Source organism: Cetorhinus maximus, chromosome 6 (assembly GCF_964194155.1).
Source record: "Cetorhinus maximus chromosome 6, sCetMax3.hap1.1, whole genome shotgun sequence".
In the NCBI taxonomy this organism is placed as follows: domain Eukaryota; kingdom Metazoa; phylum Chordata; class Chondrichthyes; order Lamniformes; family Cetorhinidae; genus Cetorhinus; species Cetorhinus maximus.
This window is the reverse complement of record NC_135884.1, coordinates 101,828,955-101,845,772: the sequence shown is the minus strand read 5'-3', so window position 1 is coordinate 101,845,772 and position 16,818 is coordinate 101,828,955. Positions and strand designations below refer to the sequence as shown.

The window sequence follows — 16,818 nt, the reverse complement described above, 5'->3', positions numbered from 1 at the left end:
TGTTCAGTAAACTGATTGCTGGGATGAGGCAATTATCTTCTGAGAAGAGATTGCATGAAATAGGCCTTATTTCCTAGAAGAATGAGAGGTGATCTTATTGAAACATATAACATTTTTAAAGAGCTTGACAGAGTAGATGCTGGGAGGGTGTTTCCTCTGGCTAGGAGCATAGAACCAGGAGTTACAATCTCAGAATAAGGTGTTGGCCATTTCAGACTAAGATGAGGAGAAATTTCTTCACTCAAAGCGTTATGAATCTTTGGAGTTTTCTAGCCCAGAGGGCTGTGGATAATCAGTCGTTGAGTATATTCAAGGCAAAGGTCGATAGATTTTTGGGTAAAAAGAGAATGAACAGATATGGGAATAGTGGAAGGGGGTGGAGTTGAGGTAGAAGACAAGCGATGAATTTACTGAATGGTGGAGCAGACTCAAAGGGCCAAATGCCTACTCCTGCTCCTACTTATGTTCTTAAGTATGTTCTTATGTTCTTACAACCAATGAATTATTTTCACAGTGCAGTCATTGTTATATAGGCAAACAGAACATCAAATTTTCCCTACTTAGTACCTGGCCAAATGCTGGGACCATTTGCTAGTCGGGAACTCAAATGGTGATGGAGTGGGCTTTGCTGAGGCTCTTTAACTAAATGGTATTAGCAGCCCTCCTCTGGGTTCCCCAACCAATCAGGAAGGGTGAATGGGAAGGTGTGTTCAGTTTGTCAAAAGAAGGATTTCAAATTAAAGGGACCATACATGGGTTACGATGGCTCACCTTGCATTTGGACTTTCGAAACTGCAGCACTCATTGGAATGAAGAGGATATTTGGGAAGGCAGCCCTTCGGAATCGAGGGTTAAAATAGTACTCAATGCCTATTTCAATATTTTAATTACTTACTAGACAGCTGCATATGGGTTCCCCTCACCTTCAATCCCACCCCGGTGAAACCCAGAGGAGGGCGGAATGACATTGGGATCCTGGTCCAACATCGCTTTTAGGAGATTGAACTCCCTGTGCCCATTTCCCGTTTCCTGTGATAATTCCACTCTAAGATTGCACAAATGACCAGCTTATTTGCTTTTGGTGGTGTTTGTTGAGGGATGAAGATTGACCAGGATGTTTTTCTACTTTGAATAATGCCATGGGATCTTTTTACATTAAACCAAATTGGCAGCTCTGAAGCTACAGCCCTTCCTCAGTACTGCACTGGGGGCCATGCTAGATTATGTGCTCAAATCCTGGGGTGGGACTTGAATCAGCAACCTTCTGACTGTGTGGCAAGAGTTGATCCCTCTGTATGAAGAACAACTTCCTGACGTCAGTGATATATTTGCCTGTCAGTATCACTTACAATATCTTGTACACCAGAAAACTAGGCATTTTTAAGCTGACAAGTAAACTTGCATTTACAGTGCTTGTATTTTAAGTAGATGATTAATAGTGGAGTCAACACTTGAATGCCACTGGTGAAGAGAGTTCTCCAGTACCAAATGATGCTTTCAATCATGGAGTTTATTTCTAGGTGAAACAGTGATTGAAATTTACTTCTTTCAATTTAGTGTAGTATTCACTGCCCACTATGTAGCCTCCTCTACATCAGAGAAATAAAACGCAAGTTGTTGGCCGCTTTGCGGGAATATCTCTATTCAGTCAGCAAGCAGGACCATGAGTTTCTGATTGCCTGCCATTTAAATCCTCCAACCCACTCCAACTCCGACCTCTCTGTCCTCAGTCTCCTACACTGCTCCAATGAAACTGAACATATACTCAAGAAACAGCACTTCATCGTTTCATTGGGTACTTTACAGTTTTCTAGACTCAACATTGAACTCAATAATTTCAGATCATAACCTTTTCAATCATTTTTTCAGACAGCAGTTGTTGGTGATGATTTTGCTATTCCCATTTACACCTTCTTTAGACCCATCTTTAGTTTCTTCACTTGTCCTATTACCATCTACTATTGCCTGGCACCATCATCCCATTTGCCATTTAATCTCTCCTGTCTTCCATCCCATCACAGACTTTCCCATGTATTCGTTCTCCAGTCTCTTTCCTTGCCCTTGTACTTAAAATCTGCTATACCTCTGAAAAAAGGTCGTCAGCCTGAAATGTTACTTGTTTTTCTCTCTACAGATGCTGCCTGGACTGCTGCTTATTTCCAGCATTTTCTGTTTCTATTTCAGATTTCAAGCATCTGCAGCATTTGCATTTGTGTTGGTGTTTATTAACTTGGACGAGAGAGAAAGTGAACCCTGGTGCCCCAGGTCTCCAGACCCAAACAAGCCCACACATAATATAGCAAAGGCAATTGTGAAGAAATCCAAAGCTGGAGGTAAAAGTTAGGAAGTTTAGGAGATGTGTGAACAAAAATAAATGTTATGAAGCATGGCATTCTTATTTGGAAGGAGGGAAGATAAAAGAATGAACCTTCATTCATAGAACGTCTTAGCATATCCTCAAGGTATCCTATTGTGCTTCATAGCCAAGTAATTACTTTTGAAGTGCAGTCACCATTGTTATTATAGAAAACTTTACCTCTTTGTAACAAATGACCTCCGCAGTGGCGTTGAGCATGCCCTGCCAAATTCTGGAGAGATCTCGTAAATTAAACACATAATGAAACTTAGCTGGCGTTGGAAGCATCTTAACTTTGACAACTTGCCACAATTTGCGTGTGATGGGAACAAGTTGAGCTGCCAAGCCTGTAACCTCCTCAGTAAATCCCCGCTGCTTGCAAAAATGACCAACTCCAATCACACCTGCAGCCATTAGGAAATAATGTTACAGCAGAGAAAATCTCACTTAATTACTGAAATACACTTTTGAAGGAAACATTTTTTAGCCTAAAAAATACTTATATCCAACCTATTCCTAAATATTAAATTACCTAACAAAATGTTAAGGTTCAGAATACTAACCACAACTAAAATATATGGCCCTAATTACATTTCTACTCCCTGCTGTGAATTTGATATAAATTATCGTGAATTTTATATGAAGGGTGGCAAATACAATATGTAAATTATAGAGGTTACATATTGCAAAAAAAAATGGTCAAATACAATATATCCATAAAGCCTGACTTACCAAAGACTTTGTCAATGGAGATGTTGGAATACAGTGTACAGTTAAAAATGGAGAAATGTCTCTTCAGCCTTTGAGGGATATCATTCCGTCCTCCGCCAGGGTGGATCATCGCAGCAATAAACTGGATGTCCACAATATGCGTGAACTCTCCTGGCTTCTCCAGGTTATAGAACCCCCTCTGTTCCATCAGCTGTCTCAAAATCTCATTAGTTACCTTAGAGCATGACAAAACAATATTTTACTAAAGTTTTCCTGTCATGATTTTATCCCATCCCACTCCCATGGAGGAAGGTCTCAATCCCAATGCTGAAGAAAGATACAGTCTCATCTATTGTTGGAAATTGAGTACAGTTAAAAGTAAATTGTCAACTATGTCATACAGCCATGCACCAGTGTATCAAAACACATTTAAAAAATCAAAGTGGAAAATTTATTTTACCAATTCACCATTGTGAAAAAAACATGTGCCATGTGTTAGATATTGGGTCTGTAAGAAATTGACAGACATAGCCCTCAAGGATATATGCTAGGTTTTTTTTGTCCCAATTTTTAAATTGAATTTTTTAAGAAGCTGTGGCTTCTGCTGCTGCGAAGGTAATATATATTCCTTAATCCTTATGGGTGTAACATAAACACTTATGATATTTGTGTCCTTATATTAACGCTTACATTAATTAGTTTTAAAAGGACTTTAAAAATCAGTATTTTAATGCTAAAAATATAAAATGAGAACCCAATAGAAACTATTTTTATACGTGACTCTTTAACAAAAGTACTGCTTACATTACTATAGTGCAGTGAAGCACTTATATTGTGAAAAGATTAATCTTGCGTATGGAGCAGGGTTGTCAACTCTGGTTGAATGTATTCCTGGAGGTTTCATCACTTAATCTCCTGACTCTTACTGCCCTGACACACCTTTTGTTAGTCACCAGACACGTCCAATCCAGTGCCCTGCCTTTCCGCACCAATTGGAAAGTGAGCAAAGTTTTTATTATTCAATTAGATGAATCGTGACTGTCAAACAGCCATTTTTCCCATTGCTAATGTTTTTATGTCTAATAAACAAAAGCATCAAAAGATAAAAATACAGATTTTTTAAGTCCACATTACTTTTCTCCTGAAGGGCTGGCATGTGGTATCATATGTATATAGCACTGTCAGCTATTCCAGAAAGTTTTGTTTTAGAAATCAACACTGAGAAAATTTAATCAGGTGTTAAGCTAATGCTCTGGCTCATGGCCAAAATCATACAATGATTACAGACCACTTAATCTTCTTGGCCACCTGATATTGGAAAACATCTACTTCACTTGAGCAAGTGTAGTCTTGTTAGATACATTCAACAAGATAGTGGCAATCTGATTTTAAAAAGTTAACAAAGAAGTAAATTGACTGAACAGTTTTATTTACCTGATCGCCCCATTTGTTAATAATAGGCATGTTTACATCATCTATAAACACGGTTATTTTCTTTCCAGCTTGAGGTCCGTAAACATTCCCCATTCTTTTGTCCACATAGCTTTCTATAGTCCTCTATTTAAAAATTCAAAATATGTAGACTTAATTTGAAAGATGAAAATTCTAATAATCTTTTAGCTCGCTCATACAAACGACCTTCAAAATTGTGTGAAACCATTGTCAACATTTGACTTGGGAAGTGAATGAGTTTTTGATCCGATTTGGAACAGTTTTTTTCGAAGCAGTTAACAATAACTTTAAAAAAAAGAAGTTACTGTCTGAAAGAGAGATAAAATAATTAGATCAGAGAGGGATTACATGGCAGTCAGCCATTCAATCTGTTGAACAGTCACTCGAATTTCAATATTAGATTAGGGCCTCTAAATTGGTCCTGATACCTGCTGGCTCTTATAGAGGAGGGGATCTGTCTCCAATAGGTTTCTTTACTGTCAGCAAAGACTGCAGCTGACCTCTATATCATTGACACAAGGGGACATTTATACAAGAGGACTAACAATGAAAATAACATTACAGTAGCTATACTAATGAAATGAACAATTGATCACAATAAGTTCAATGTTCAGTTATGAATAGGTGGTAACAGGTTATAGTGTGGTAATCCAATGGAGGGGTTCAAGTTACATCTTGAATTGCAAGATGTTTGAGACATTCAAGCAATTTGCTGATCACCTGAACCCCAAGACTGAATTATAGTCTGTAATTCTCGGCTGTCTGTCTAGTAATTATTTGTGATATTAGTTCAGCTCCTGTTGGCAGATGGGTAGTCAAGACCTATCTTGAGGTCAAGGTTAAAGGGTGAGTACATTGGCGAAGGGGGAGAGGATAAGAGAGGATGGCAAAGATCTGAGGAGGAAAAGAGGAAATAGGGAAAAATGGTGAGAGATAGAAAGGGCGAAGAGAGGAGGCAAGGATGGCACAAGATAGGTGGGGGAGAGGGAAGTCGGAAGAGGAGAAAGGTGCAGGGAGGAGGGGAGGGAAGGAGGGTCCAGGGAAAGAAGCATTTCCTCCCCACTAGATCACCCTTTCCTCCCCATGAGAAGAGGGAAGCTACCACAGTATTGCATTGGGAGATGCATTAGGGAAAATGCCATACAGGGGTTGCGGTGGAGGAAAAGTATCTCACTAGGAGAAGGTTTGTGGAAATGTAGGTCTGAGGGGCATGGAAAAATGCCCCAATAGTAGGGGCAGGTGTTGCAAAAGTGATTCAGGAAAGTGGGGTTCAGATAGTGGGTGTAGATAAGTGCCTCATTTGGGGAGGGTACTGTCAAAATAGCAACTCATAGAGGACAAGTAGAGTGAGTCAGTGCTTGTGAATATACCTCAGTGGAGGGTGGTGATGGGAGGGGGAAAGGGGATTGTTGACAAAGTGGGTGCCACAAGTAGGCAGTAGATGTGTGGAAGCAAAGCTGGAGGATAAAATGTAAAGCACATGACTGGCTTTTGGAGAAGGGGTGCTGAGTTTGGAAACATGTGGGGGTTTGGAAATGTGGTATTGTGAGAAAGGGATAAGGTAGTACCCCACAGGGAGGAGGAGATGTCAACATTTGTCTGTGGGGAGAGTTGTCAGCGATGTACTTTGTAAAGAACATATCTTTTCATTTCTGTTGAACTGTGGATTAAAATTACAATGCCCACAGTTTGAAGGACATGTCCACTGGAACAATGTGAGGAATATATACAATGTTGCTGTCCTGGAACAGGGTGGGCCATGAAAGACAGGATGGTGCTGAGGAGAAGTCTGGTCTAATGAGGAACTACCTGTCAACAACATTTTAATTGGCTCCTGACCAGGTGACCAGGTTTGGTGCACTGGGAGCAGTGCAACAGAATAGCTCCTAGCCTGAAAGGAAAAAAACCCAAAGCCTCTTGCTCTTGTGTGTGTAAGGTTCTAGTAATCCCACAATAATAGCTAGAGTAATCCAACAATAATAGCTAGGTGGCTTTTTCTCCTCATATCTCTATAACCTGCTCTCTCTCTGAAAACCCCTGTCAAGAGGAAAAGGGGAAAATTGCCATTAGAGACATTGAAAGACAAGTGCTCAACTGGTGAACTAAAGACTACAATGTGCTGGAAGACCATCTCATATCATCAACAAAGAACTGAAAGGAATTTGGAAGACATCGATTAAAATCAACCCATCAAATTCTGTACTCTGGAATTAGTGCTATTGAACTGTTTTATCCCACCCTTAAAATCCATGCTTTGTGTGTCTTGTATGAGTATGTATAGGGATTTAAGAAGGGGTAGAGTTCAGGTTATAGAGTTAGAAGTTAGCAGTTCATATTTCTTTCTTTTGTCACTGGTTAAAGACAATTTGTTCAATAAACAGTTATTTACTTATTAAGTTTACAAACCTGGTGCCCGCATTCTATTAATCTAAATTAAACAGTTAGGTGGGTTGATCAAACATTTTCACATTTGTCACAGCTCGGGGAGCAGTGGGGCTTGATATTGCAGCGCACTATCCCCAGTGAATCGTGGCAACTTCATTAGCGGGGGAAAGGATAGGTTAATGTCAAATTACTGAACCTGCTGGTGATGGTGGGCAGTTGTGAAAGATGACAAATTGCCTCATTAGTGGGGGCTGGATAGAGGAGAATAGGAAGAATTTTCCATGTTACAAAAAAGCTTTGTGTTTTTTTTCTGAGTTAAGTGTCACCTAATTTCAATGTGCAGGAAGTTATTCATTCACTCTTTACCTGAAACATTAAAGGTGTAGTGGCCGATGAAAAGTTAAGGCTTTTTGGCAGATGAATTTCAGTGTTATACTTAGACAGGTAGCTTTTTATGATGACTGTCTTAGCAGTTCCTTGTTCACCAGTCAAAAGCACGCCCTGTGAAAAGAAATCAATTGAAATCATCTTGGCTATGAATTTCCTTGAGCCCAGGGAGGCATTTCCAGAGTGAAATGGGCAGGGCAGAAATGGACAAAGGGTAAAAATGAAGCAGGGTCTGAAGTTGTCGCACAGAAGATAAGTCACAGAGATTTCTTGTGGGGACCAGGACTGGGCAGAAGTTTCTCATAACAGGTTAGATAGTCAGAATTCACACAGCTCCCACCTCCTTAACATCCAGAGATCTGGATGCAATGAAATTGGTATCCAGGTTCACGGAATTGTGCAAGAGAGGCCCAAAGTAGTCTACAGGTAGGATACAATCATGGGTTGAATTCCTCAGAATTGAGTCTGTAGCATTTTGCTTCATTTTATCTATCTTATAAAAGAGTCCAAACAGCCTAAATGTTTGAAGGGAACTCTAACTGCATTCTCAGTGCTCTATCCCCCTTTCCTGGCTGTCATGATACATGATAAATATTTAAATGTGATGCCCTCCCCTGACCCCCATGTACTGAATCTGGATCAGGAGCACAGGTGGAGAGGGTCAAAGAGTTTTCAGCCCCCTTCCCTGCTGCTAATGTTAAAATCTACAGTAAACAAAACAACACAGTGGATGTGTTTATGGATAGGATTTTCTTGTGAGTTTTAGGACCCTGACATTAGGACCAAATGGGAATTCCCAGCCCACAAGGCAAAACAGGTCAAATCAGGGGAGGTATTTGACCAGTGGCGATCTCCTAATTGACTGGCTAGATGGAAAGCAGTCTCCTAATGCTGCCAGCTCAATCACAGGGCTGGCATCTCAAGGGCCTTGGCAGCCTAACCAATTCCACCAGCCTGTCTATGTCCTTTTGAAGTCAATACTGTCTTCCTCATAGTTCCAGTACTTATAAGTTTTGTATCATTTGCAAATTTTAAAATTGTACCCTGCACAACCAAGACTAGGGGTGGAATCATCCCAGAAATTAACAAAGTCCTATATCGGGCGGGGAAAGTGGTGTTTGACCTGCCAATGGCAATGGTGGCATTTTCCACCATATCGTGCAGCTTTTTGTTTAAAAAATGCAGAGGCATGGGTTTCGTGTTGGATCACTGGCAGGGGACCCTCTGATTCACCCGCCCCACCGTGACCTCAGGCTTTCAGTAGCATAGAGCTAGCACTCTCTAAGGGATTGAAAGCTACTGCAAAATCATGGCTGCCAAATGGAGGAAACATACTGCCCCCAAATTTAGCGATGCCTCCCTCAAGCACCTACTGGACACAGTGGAGGCCAGCTGAAGTCCTCTACCCCTGCTCTGGGCAAAGACCAGCAAGCAAGGTGACCAATCCAGCATGGGAGGTGGCGGCAGCAGTGGTCAGCACCAACGCCCTGCAAAAGAGGACAGCCAAGGTGCTGAAAGAGGATGAATGATCTCCTCCAGGGTAAGTCACTCTTCTCATCACTCTCAACTCACATACTCACAAATCCATAACACAGCCACAGGGATCTCACTCATTGTCAGTTCAAGGGACATCACCATTCACTGTCTCACACACACCTTCATCTGCCCTGTGGGTCATGTCCTCATCCTGTCCATGGCGCCACTCAGCACCCACACATGCCAGTCACCCTTTTCATCTGGCTTGGCAGGTGTCCTGCTTACACACTCTCCATCTGGATTCATGCAGGACAAGCTGGCACACAACAAAAATGAGAGGTCGCAGACTAGTGAAGGAATGCCCAACCTCAAGGTCCTCACAGGCTTTGAAAATAGTACCGTGCAGTTGGCCCACAACTTTCTGGACTGTTCCTGTGCTGATGGTGAGGTCGGCGGTGTTCAACCAAGTGAGCATCCAGCAGTGCAAGATCCATCAGACAACCATGCTGTGAGTGAGATCCCCTGTTCTGCAGTCCCCTGCCACGCACTAATTATCTCTCCTTGCTTTCACAGGCACATCTGGGAAGTAACTGAGGGGGTTCACGAGCCAGGTCCTCGACTCCAGCCCAAAGCACACCATGGAAGAGGAATCTACAGACACCAACATTGAAGACCCATCACAGCCTCCACCAGCGCAGAGACACACACTGCAGTGGGACCTAGCTCTAGAGTAGCATTGGGGTCACAATCTGGTGAGCACATTGCACTGTCCAATCCACAGCAGTTGGCGGCAGGGACTTCCCAGGTTTCCAGCGTTCAAGCGGACTGCTGAAGTCAGAGTCAGATGAGGAGCCTCTGGACTTGGTCATGCCTCAGTTGCTGGAGCTGCAAAGGCAGGTTTGGGAACATCAGGAAGGGATGTGCGCTGCACTCCTCGGATTGCAAGGCATGATGGAGGGGTCCTTCCAGATTCAGTCTGAGGTGAAAGCACCGGCATGTCAACGCATCAAGGTCAACACTGGTAGGATGGTGGCCATGATGGAGATCTTGGCCAGGACATATGTCCTGCAATGCTGCAGGAGCTGAGGCACTTGCAGACATCCATCAGTGCCAACGCGAGATCTCACTCCAGTTGCCCCTTCCTCTTATGGAGTCAGCCAGGGTCCCTTGGCCACCCTTGGGGAGGAGGATCAGCAGACCCCAATGCCAACCACCCAGGTGACTCTGGGAGTGTCTGGCCCATCTGAATCCCCTCGTCCTATGACCCCAGCAGCTCCAGCTCCACAGGCCAAGGAGGGTGCCATTGTCATACAGCAGCGCCCCAAAAGCAGGCCAGGGCCGTTCAGGTCTCGGCCCATCAGAGGATGTTTGCCAAGGTCATCAGAGACAACAGGGCGTAGCAGTCAGAAGGCTGCCTCCACCTCCACTGTGGCTGTCAGGGGAGCACCTAGATATAGCAGCAGGGTTAGAAAGGTCTAGAAGATTTAGTTGCACAACATGGGCACGGGTGTTAACCACTTGTACTTAATGTTGACCATTGTAAATACACTCCCAAGAATGTCTTCTCGTCTATAGCTCCTTGTTTTGTTGAGCAGTGCTCATGTCAATCAGATGGGAAACATTGTTTCCTGCACAAAATGAAGGCTAGTGTCGCTGTCTAGGGCCTCTCTCCTATGCAGAGTGCAACCTTTTGAGCACAGTGATTGTCCGGCTTTAAAGTCACTGTCCATGTGGCCGTTTGCTGCAAGAATCTCGTACGCAAGCATCACTGGGTTCCGTGATGTTCTCTGCGTGCTGTCAGCACCTTAGAGACAGGGCTGCCCCCCCCACCGTCTCAACACCATTCCTGACAGCTGAAGGTGTGATGTTGAAGGGAACAGGTGTTGAAGCCTGCCAAAGGATCAAGTTATCTGAAAGTCCATGTGCCTGCTATTTCTCAGCAGCGTTTCCATGATATGAGCCTCTTCACAGAGCGTATGTGCACTACCCTCAGCCAGACAGTGTCAGACGTTCCCAGATGCAATGTGAAGATCTCAGGAGCATCCTCACTGCATCTCGTCATCATCCTCCTGGAATCTTGTGACAATGAGGGCCACATACGACTACACCTACTTCGCCTGGCCAGTGCAATGGCCTCATCGACTCTTCCAGGACCTCATCACATTCATCCCCTTCGACTTCCTCCTCATCAGAGGAGACGTGCAGCTCTTCAATCTCCTCATCATCCAGGTCCTCCTTCCATTGCATCACCAGGTTGTGTAGCACGCAGCAAGCCACTATGCTGCGTGACGCCCTCAATGGAGTGTACTGGAGCGCTCCACCAGATCTGTCCAAGCACCAGAACCTCATTTTCAGGATGCCAATGGTGTGCTCAACCAAACTCCTGGTTGTGGCATGAGCCTTGTTGTACCTTCTTTCACCAGGAGCCTGAGGCCACCACATAGGTGTCATCAGCAACATCCTTTGAGGGTAGCCCTTATCCCCGAGGAGTCAACCCTGGAAGATGTCAGGGATCCGAGGCCTGCTGAGGATGTATGAGTCATGGATGCTTCAGGGGTATCTTACACACATCTGCATGATCCATTTGTTATGGTCACAGACCAGTTGAACATTGAGAGAGTGGAAGCCTTTGTGGTTCACATACTGGACTTCTTGTTGCCAGGGAAATTTAAGAGCCACTTGGGGGCAGTCGATGGCACCCTGTACATGTGGGAATCCAGGAATCTAAGCAAATCCCAGCGCTCTTGCTTCCTGACTTGCCTGATCCCTGACGAAATTGACAAAGGTGTATGCCTTGGCAAAAAGGGCATCCGTGACCTCCTGGATACATTCATGGGTGGAGGCTTGTGAGTTCCTGCAAAGGTTCCCAGTGGACTCCTGGAAGGAGCCACTGCTGCAGAAATTGAGTGCAACGGTAACTTTAACCGCCAATGGCAGTGGATGCCCTCAAGTCCCCATGGTGTCAAATCCCACAGAAGGTGGCATATGTGCATGACCAGTTTTTTTTAAATGTGCAGGCATCGGCGACACTGTTTCTCGCTCGTCTGCCAGTAGCACACGTGCCGTCTATAGTCCCTGATCCAACAATCCAACGAATGACGGTTCTGTGGGGTTCGTCCCCTGCGTGCGGAGGAGGCAGTGCTTGCATTCTTCTCCTTCTCCTCTTCCGCCTGTAAGCAATCAGGCAGGCAGCGAGATCACCAGACTATATGTTCCTGATGGTCTCCTTGCTGCAGTATCAAAGAGAGAGGCGCAAGGGTCAGCAATCGTCTCCTAAGGACCACTCTTGGTCAAGTCATCACCTGCGGCTGCCTCTCAAGGCCCTTTAATGTATGCCAGAGAGTCCAGGCCACCACATGGGTGCCCAGTGTTTAGTGTGCATGATGGTTCACCATGCCCCCACCCAGCACCGCCCCACACCACATGACCGAGTGGCAGCAGCTTCGACCACATGGCTGCATCCTGAATTCTCATCTTAGGCACAGGCATTTTCCTAACCTGGACTCCAAGGCTTCACAGTTTGCTTGTACCATGAGGTGTCTTTTCAATATCAACTGAAACATAATGCAAGGGATGAGGAGCACACCCCTCCGTCAGTGTTCGATGGCCACCTTTCCCACTGGATCCTGAGGCCTGTCCAGTCATGCATTGGTTCTGCAGCACCGTAGCACTCCTTTGAGTTTGAAATGTGCGCGCGAGGGGTTAACAGTAGAAGAGCAATCAATGGCACTGTGAGGAATTAGTGCTTCTTAAGTGGGCACAATTGCTTCACCGGGCTGACTCCATTCATGTCAATTGAGCTCAAGCTAAACGCTCTCAGCTGCGGTGGAGTGTTCACCATATGTTTCGTCATTTACCCGGCTGTTTTCTTCCCTCCAACTGCCCAACACCCTGCACGTGTTTGTGCTCAAACTTCAGTCAGTGCTGCCATGACTGCCCCGGCACTATTGCCATTGCTTCAAGGTTGCCTTCTTCCCCTTCCCCCTTTGCACTGTTGCCCTTGCCCCGAGGTTGCCTTCTTTCCCCTTCCCCCTTTGCAGTGTCTCCCTTGTCCCAGCACCACAAGCCAGCCATGAAGAAGGTGCTGCGGAGACTTGCCTGGTGTGTGGCCACAATTAATATGTGCAAATTTATTACAGTTAGGTTCCCAACATTCGTTGGCGGGGAACGCGGCCGACCATTGATGGGATGAGGGGACAATGGCGTCCTGGATTTATGTCATCAGGAAATGCAATTAGGGCCTTCCCATGATATTCTCCGATCTCACCACCAAACATGCCTGCCACAAATGGGGGCAGAAAATCTTGGCCTAGGTCATTAATATAGGTCATACGTGATATCATGAAATGGCTGAAGGTACTGGATACCGCAAAGGCTATGAGGCCTGACAACAGTCCAGCAATAGTACTGAAGACTTGTGCTCTAGAACTAGTTGCGCCCTGAGCCAAGCTGTTCCGGTGCAGCCACAATGTGCCACCATCTCAGGGGCAATTAGGGATGGGCAATAAATGCTGGCCTAGTCAGCAATGCCCACATCTCAAGAATGAATAAAGAAAAAAAATGTCGAAAACTGCCCAGGAATATCTTGCCCACAAAAAGCAGGACAAATTCAACCTGGCCAATTACACCCCCCACATCAGTCTCTCGATCAAAGGTAAAGCGATGGAAGGGGCCATTGACAGTGCTATCAAGTAGCACTTAGTCAGAAACAACCTGCTCACTGAGGTTCAGTCTGAGTTCCACCAGGGCTACTCGCTCCTGACTTCATTACAGCCTTAGTCCAAACATGGACAAAAGAGCTGAACTCCCGAGGTGAGTTGAGAGTGACTGCCCTTGACATCAAGGCTGCATTTGACCAAGTGTGGCATCAAGGAGCTCTAGCAAAACTGAAGTCAATAGGAATCAGGGGGAAAACTCTCCACTGGTTGGAGTCATACCTAGTACAAAGGGAGATGGTTGTGATTGTTGGAGGTCAATCATCTCCATTCCGGGACATCGCTGCAGGAGGCCCACCATCTTCAGCTACTTCATCAATGACCTGCCCTCCATCACAAGGTCTGAGTTGGGGATGTTCACTGATGATTGCACAATATTCAGCACCATTCACAACTCCTCAGATACTGAAGCAGTCCATATCCATTTGCAGCAGGGCCTGAATAACACCCAGGCTTGGGCTGATGAGTGGCAGGTAACATTCACGCCACACAAGTGCCAGGCAATGACCATCCTGAACAAGAGAGTATCCTACAATTTTGTCCCAATTTATGATGTCATTACCATTGCTGAATCCCCCCACTATCAACATCCTGGGGGTTACTATTGACTAGAAACTGAACTGGACCAACCATATAAATACTATGGCTATAAAAGCAGGTTAGAGGCTGAGAATTCTGTGCAGAGTAATTCACCTCCTGACTCCCCAAAGCCTGTCCACAATCTACAAGGTACAATCAGGAGTGTGATGGAATACTCTCCATTTGCCTGGATGAGTGCAGCTCCAACAACACTCAAGAAGTTTGATATCATCCAGGACAAAGCAGCCCACTTGATTGGCACACCATCCAACACACTCAACATCCACTTCCTCCACCACCGAGGCACGGTGACAGCTGTGTGCACTATCTACAGGTTGCACTGCAACAACTCACCAAGGCTCTTACGACAGCAACTCCCAAAGCCGCAACTTCTACCACCCAGAAGGACAAGGACTGCAGATGAATGGGAGCACCACCTGCAAGTTTGCCTCCAAGCCACACACTATCCTGACTTGGAACTATATTGCCATTCTTCCACTGTCCTATACACATGAACACAAAAAATAGGAGCAGGAGTAGACCACATGACCCTTTGAGCCTGTTCTGCCATTTAACAGATCATGGCTGATTTTGGGCTTTAATTTATTTTCCCACCTGCTCCTCATATCTCTTAATTCCCTGAGAAACCAAAAATCTGTCTTCCCAGCCTTAAATGTATTCAATGATGCAGCATCCACAACCCCTGGGGTAGAAAATTCCAAAGATTCACAGGCCTTTGAGTGGAGTGATTTCTCCTCATCTCAGTCCTAAATGATCAGCCCTTTATCCTGAGACTGTGCCCCTGTGTTTTAGGCTCCCCGACCAGCAGAAACAATCTCTCAGCAGCTACGCTTCAGAATTTTGTAGGTTCCAATGAGTTCACCTCTCCTTCTTCTAAACTCCAGAGAATGTATGCCCAATTTACCCAGCCTCTCATCATAGGACAACCCCCTCCATGCCAGGGACCAATTTAGTGAACCTTTGTTATACAGCCTCCATTGCAAGTGTATCCTTTCTTAAATGTGAAGTCCGAAACTGCACTCAGTATTCCAAATGTGGTCTCACCAAAACCCTGTACAATTGTAGTAAGATTTTTTTGTTCTTGTACTCTAATACCCTTCCAATAAAGGCCAACATGCCACTTGTCTTCCCAATTGTTTGTTGCACCTGCATGATAACTTTCAGCATTCCTTGTACGAGACCATCCATGTCTCTCTGAACATCAACACTTACAAGTTTCACACCTTTAAAGAATTATTCTGCCTGTCCATTCTTATAACCAAAGTGAATAACTTCACACTTCCCTACATTATACTCCATCTGCCATCTTGTTGCCCACTCACTTAACCTGTCTATATCTCTTTGCAGCCTGTCTGTGTCCTCCCCACAGCTTACCTTCCCACCTAGCTTGGTATCATCAGCAAACTTTGATACATTACCCTCTGTCTCTTCATCTAAGTCATTGGGCAGAATTTTGACCTTGGCGTGCAGGCTCGGCAGGGGCGGGAGAGAAGCCGACCGCTGCCCGCGATCAGGCCAGGAAGGCAATTTCACACTGGCAGGCCAATTAAGGCCCGCCCAGTGTAAAACGTACAATTGGCAGTGCTCAGCGCTCCCTGTGCAGGCAGGGGGAGGAATGCAAGCCAGGCGAACACAACCTTCACATGTGCGCGCGAGTGCGGGCTACATAATCTCCCTGAAGCAGAGACCTGCCTTAGGGAGATGAGCTGATTTTTTTTTAAAATTGAAGATTTTATAAATGTTATGAAACATGTCCCTTCATGTAACATGCGCTGCCAACTCTGGCACACACCTACCAACCAAAATATCGCGCATCATTTTACGCTCAGTCAGGTCAGTCGTGCGCCTGCCTGCCAAGCAAAAAATTTTACCCATTAATATAGATTATAAATAGCTGAAGCCCCAGCATTGATCCTTATGACCCTCCACTATTCACTGCCTGACAACTTGAAAACGCCCCATTTATGCCCACTCTCTGCTTTCTATCCGTTAACCAATCCTCTATCCATGCTGAAGTGTTACCCCCAATTCAATGAGCCCTTATCCTGCCTATTAATCTTTTGTGTGGCACCTTACCAAATGTCTTTTGGAAATCCTGGCCTACTGTATCCACTGGTTCCCCTTTATCTACCCTACTAGTTACATATTCAAAAGACTCTAAAAATTTGTCAGACTGGATTTCCCCTTAGTAAAACAATGTTGTCATGTTCCAATCACACTGTGCTTTTCTAAGCACATTGTTAAGACTTCCTTAATAATAGATTCCAGCATTTTCCCAACAACTGATATTGGACTAACTGACCTGTAGTTCATTGTTTTCTCTCTTCCTCTTTTCTTGAAAAGTGGTGTAACATCTGCCAGCCTCCAATTAAACGGGACCATTCCTGAACTTAAAGAATTTTGGAAAATCATAGCACATCCACTACCTCTGCAGCTATCTCTTTTAGAACCCTAGGGTGTAGGCCATCATGTCCTGGGGATTTGTAGGATTTTAGTCCCTTAAGTTTCTCCAATGCTTTTGCTGTTGATATTAATTTCCTTAATTTCCTCACTCTTTTTATCTCCAAGGTTCCCATCTATTTCTGGTATGAAACTGGTGTCTTCTAATGTGAAGACAGACACAAAATATTTGTTCAATGCCTCTGCCATATCCATATTCCCCTTGGTAATTTCTCCTGTTTCTGCTTCTAAGGGATCAACATTTACTTTAGCTACTCTTTTCCTTTTTATATACAG

General features: G+C 44.6%; 1 protein-coding gene across 1 annotated transcript in view; it reads right to left on the bottom strand.

Moving 5' to 3' along the window:
* The window catches only part of LOC144682303 (dynein axonemal heavy chain 5-like), a 319,205-nt gene that overhangs the window by 117,886 nt on the left and 184,501 nt on the right, over positions 1–16,818 (bottom strand). Inside the window, exons 47-50 of the mRNA XM_078544778.1 lie at positions 7,271–7,405; positions 4,502–4,624; positions 3,089–3,302; positions 2,537–2,760 (exon numbers count right to left, since the gene is read on the bottom strand). Coding sequence (XP_078400904.1) covers positions 2,537–2,760; positions 3,089–3,302; positions 4,502–4,624; positions 7,271–7,405 — 696 coding nt within the window. The remainder of the gene's footprint in view (positions 1–2,536; positions 2,761–3,088; positions 3,303–4,501; positions 4,625–7,270; positions 7,406–16,818) is intronic.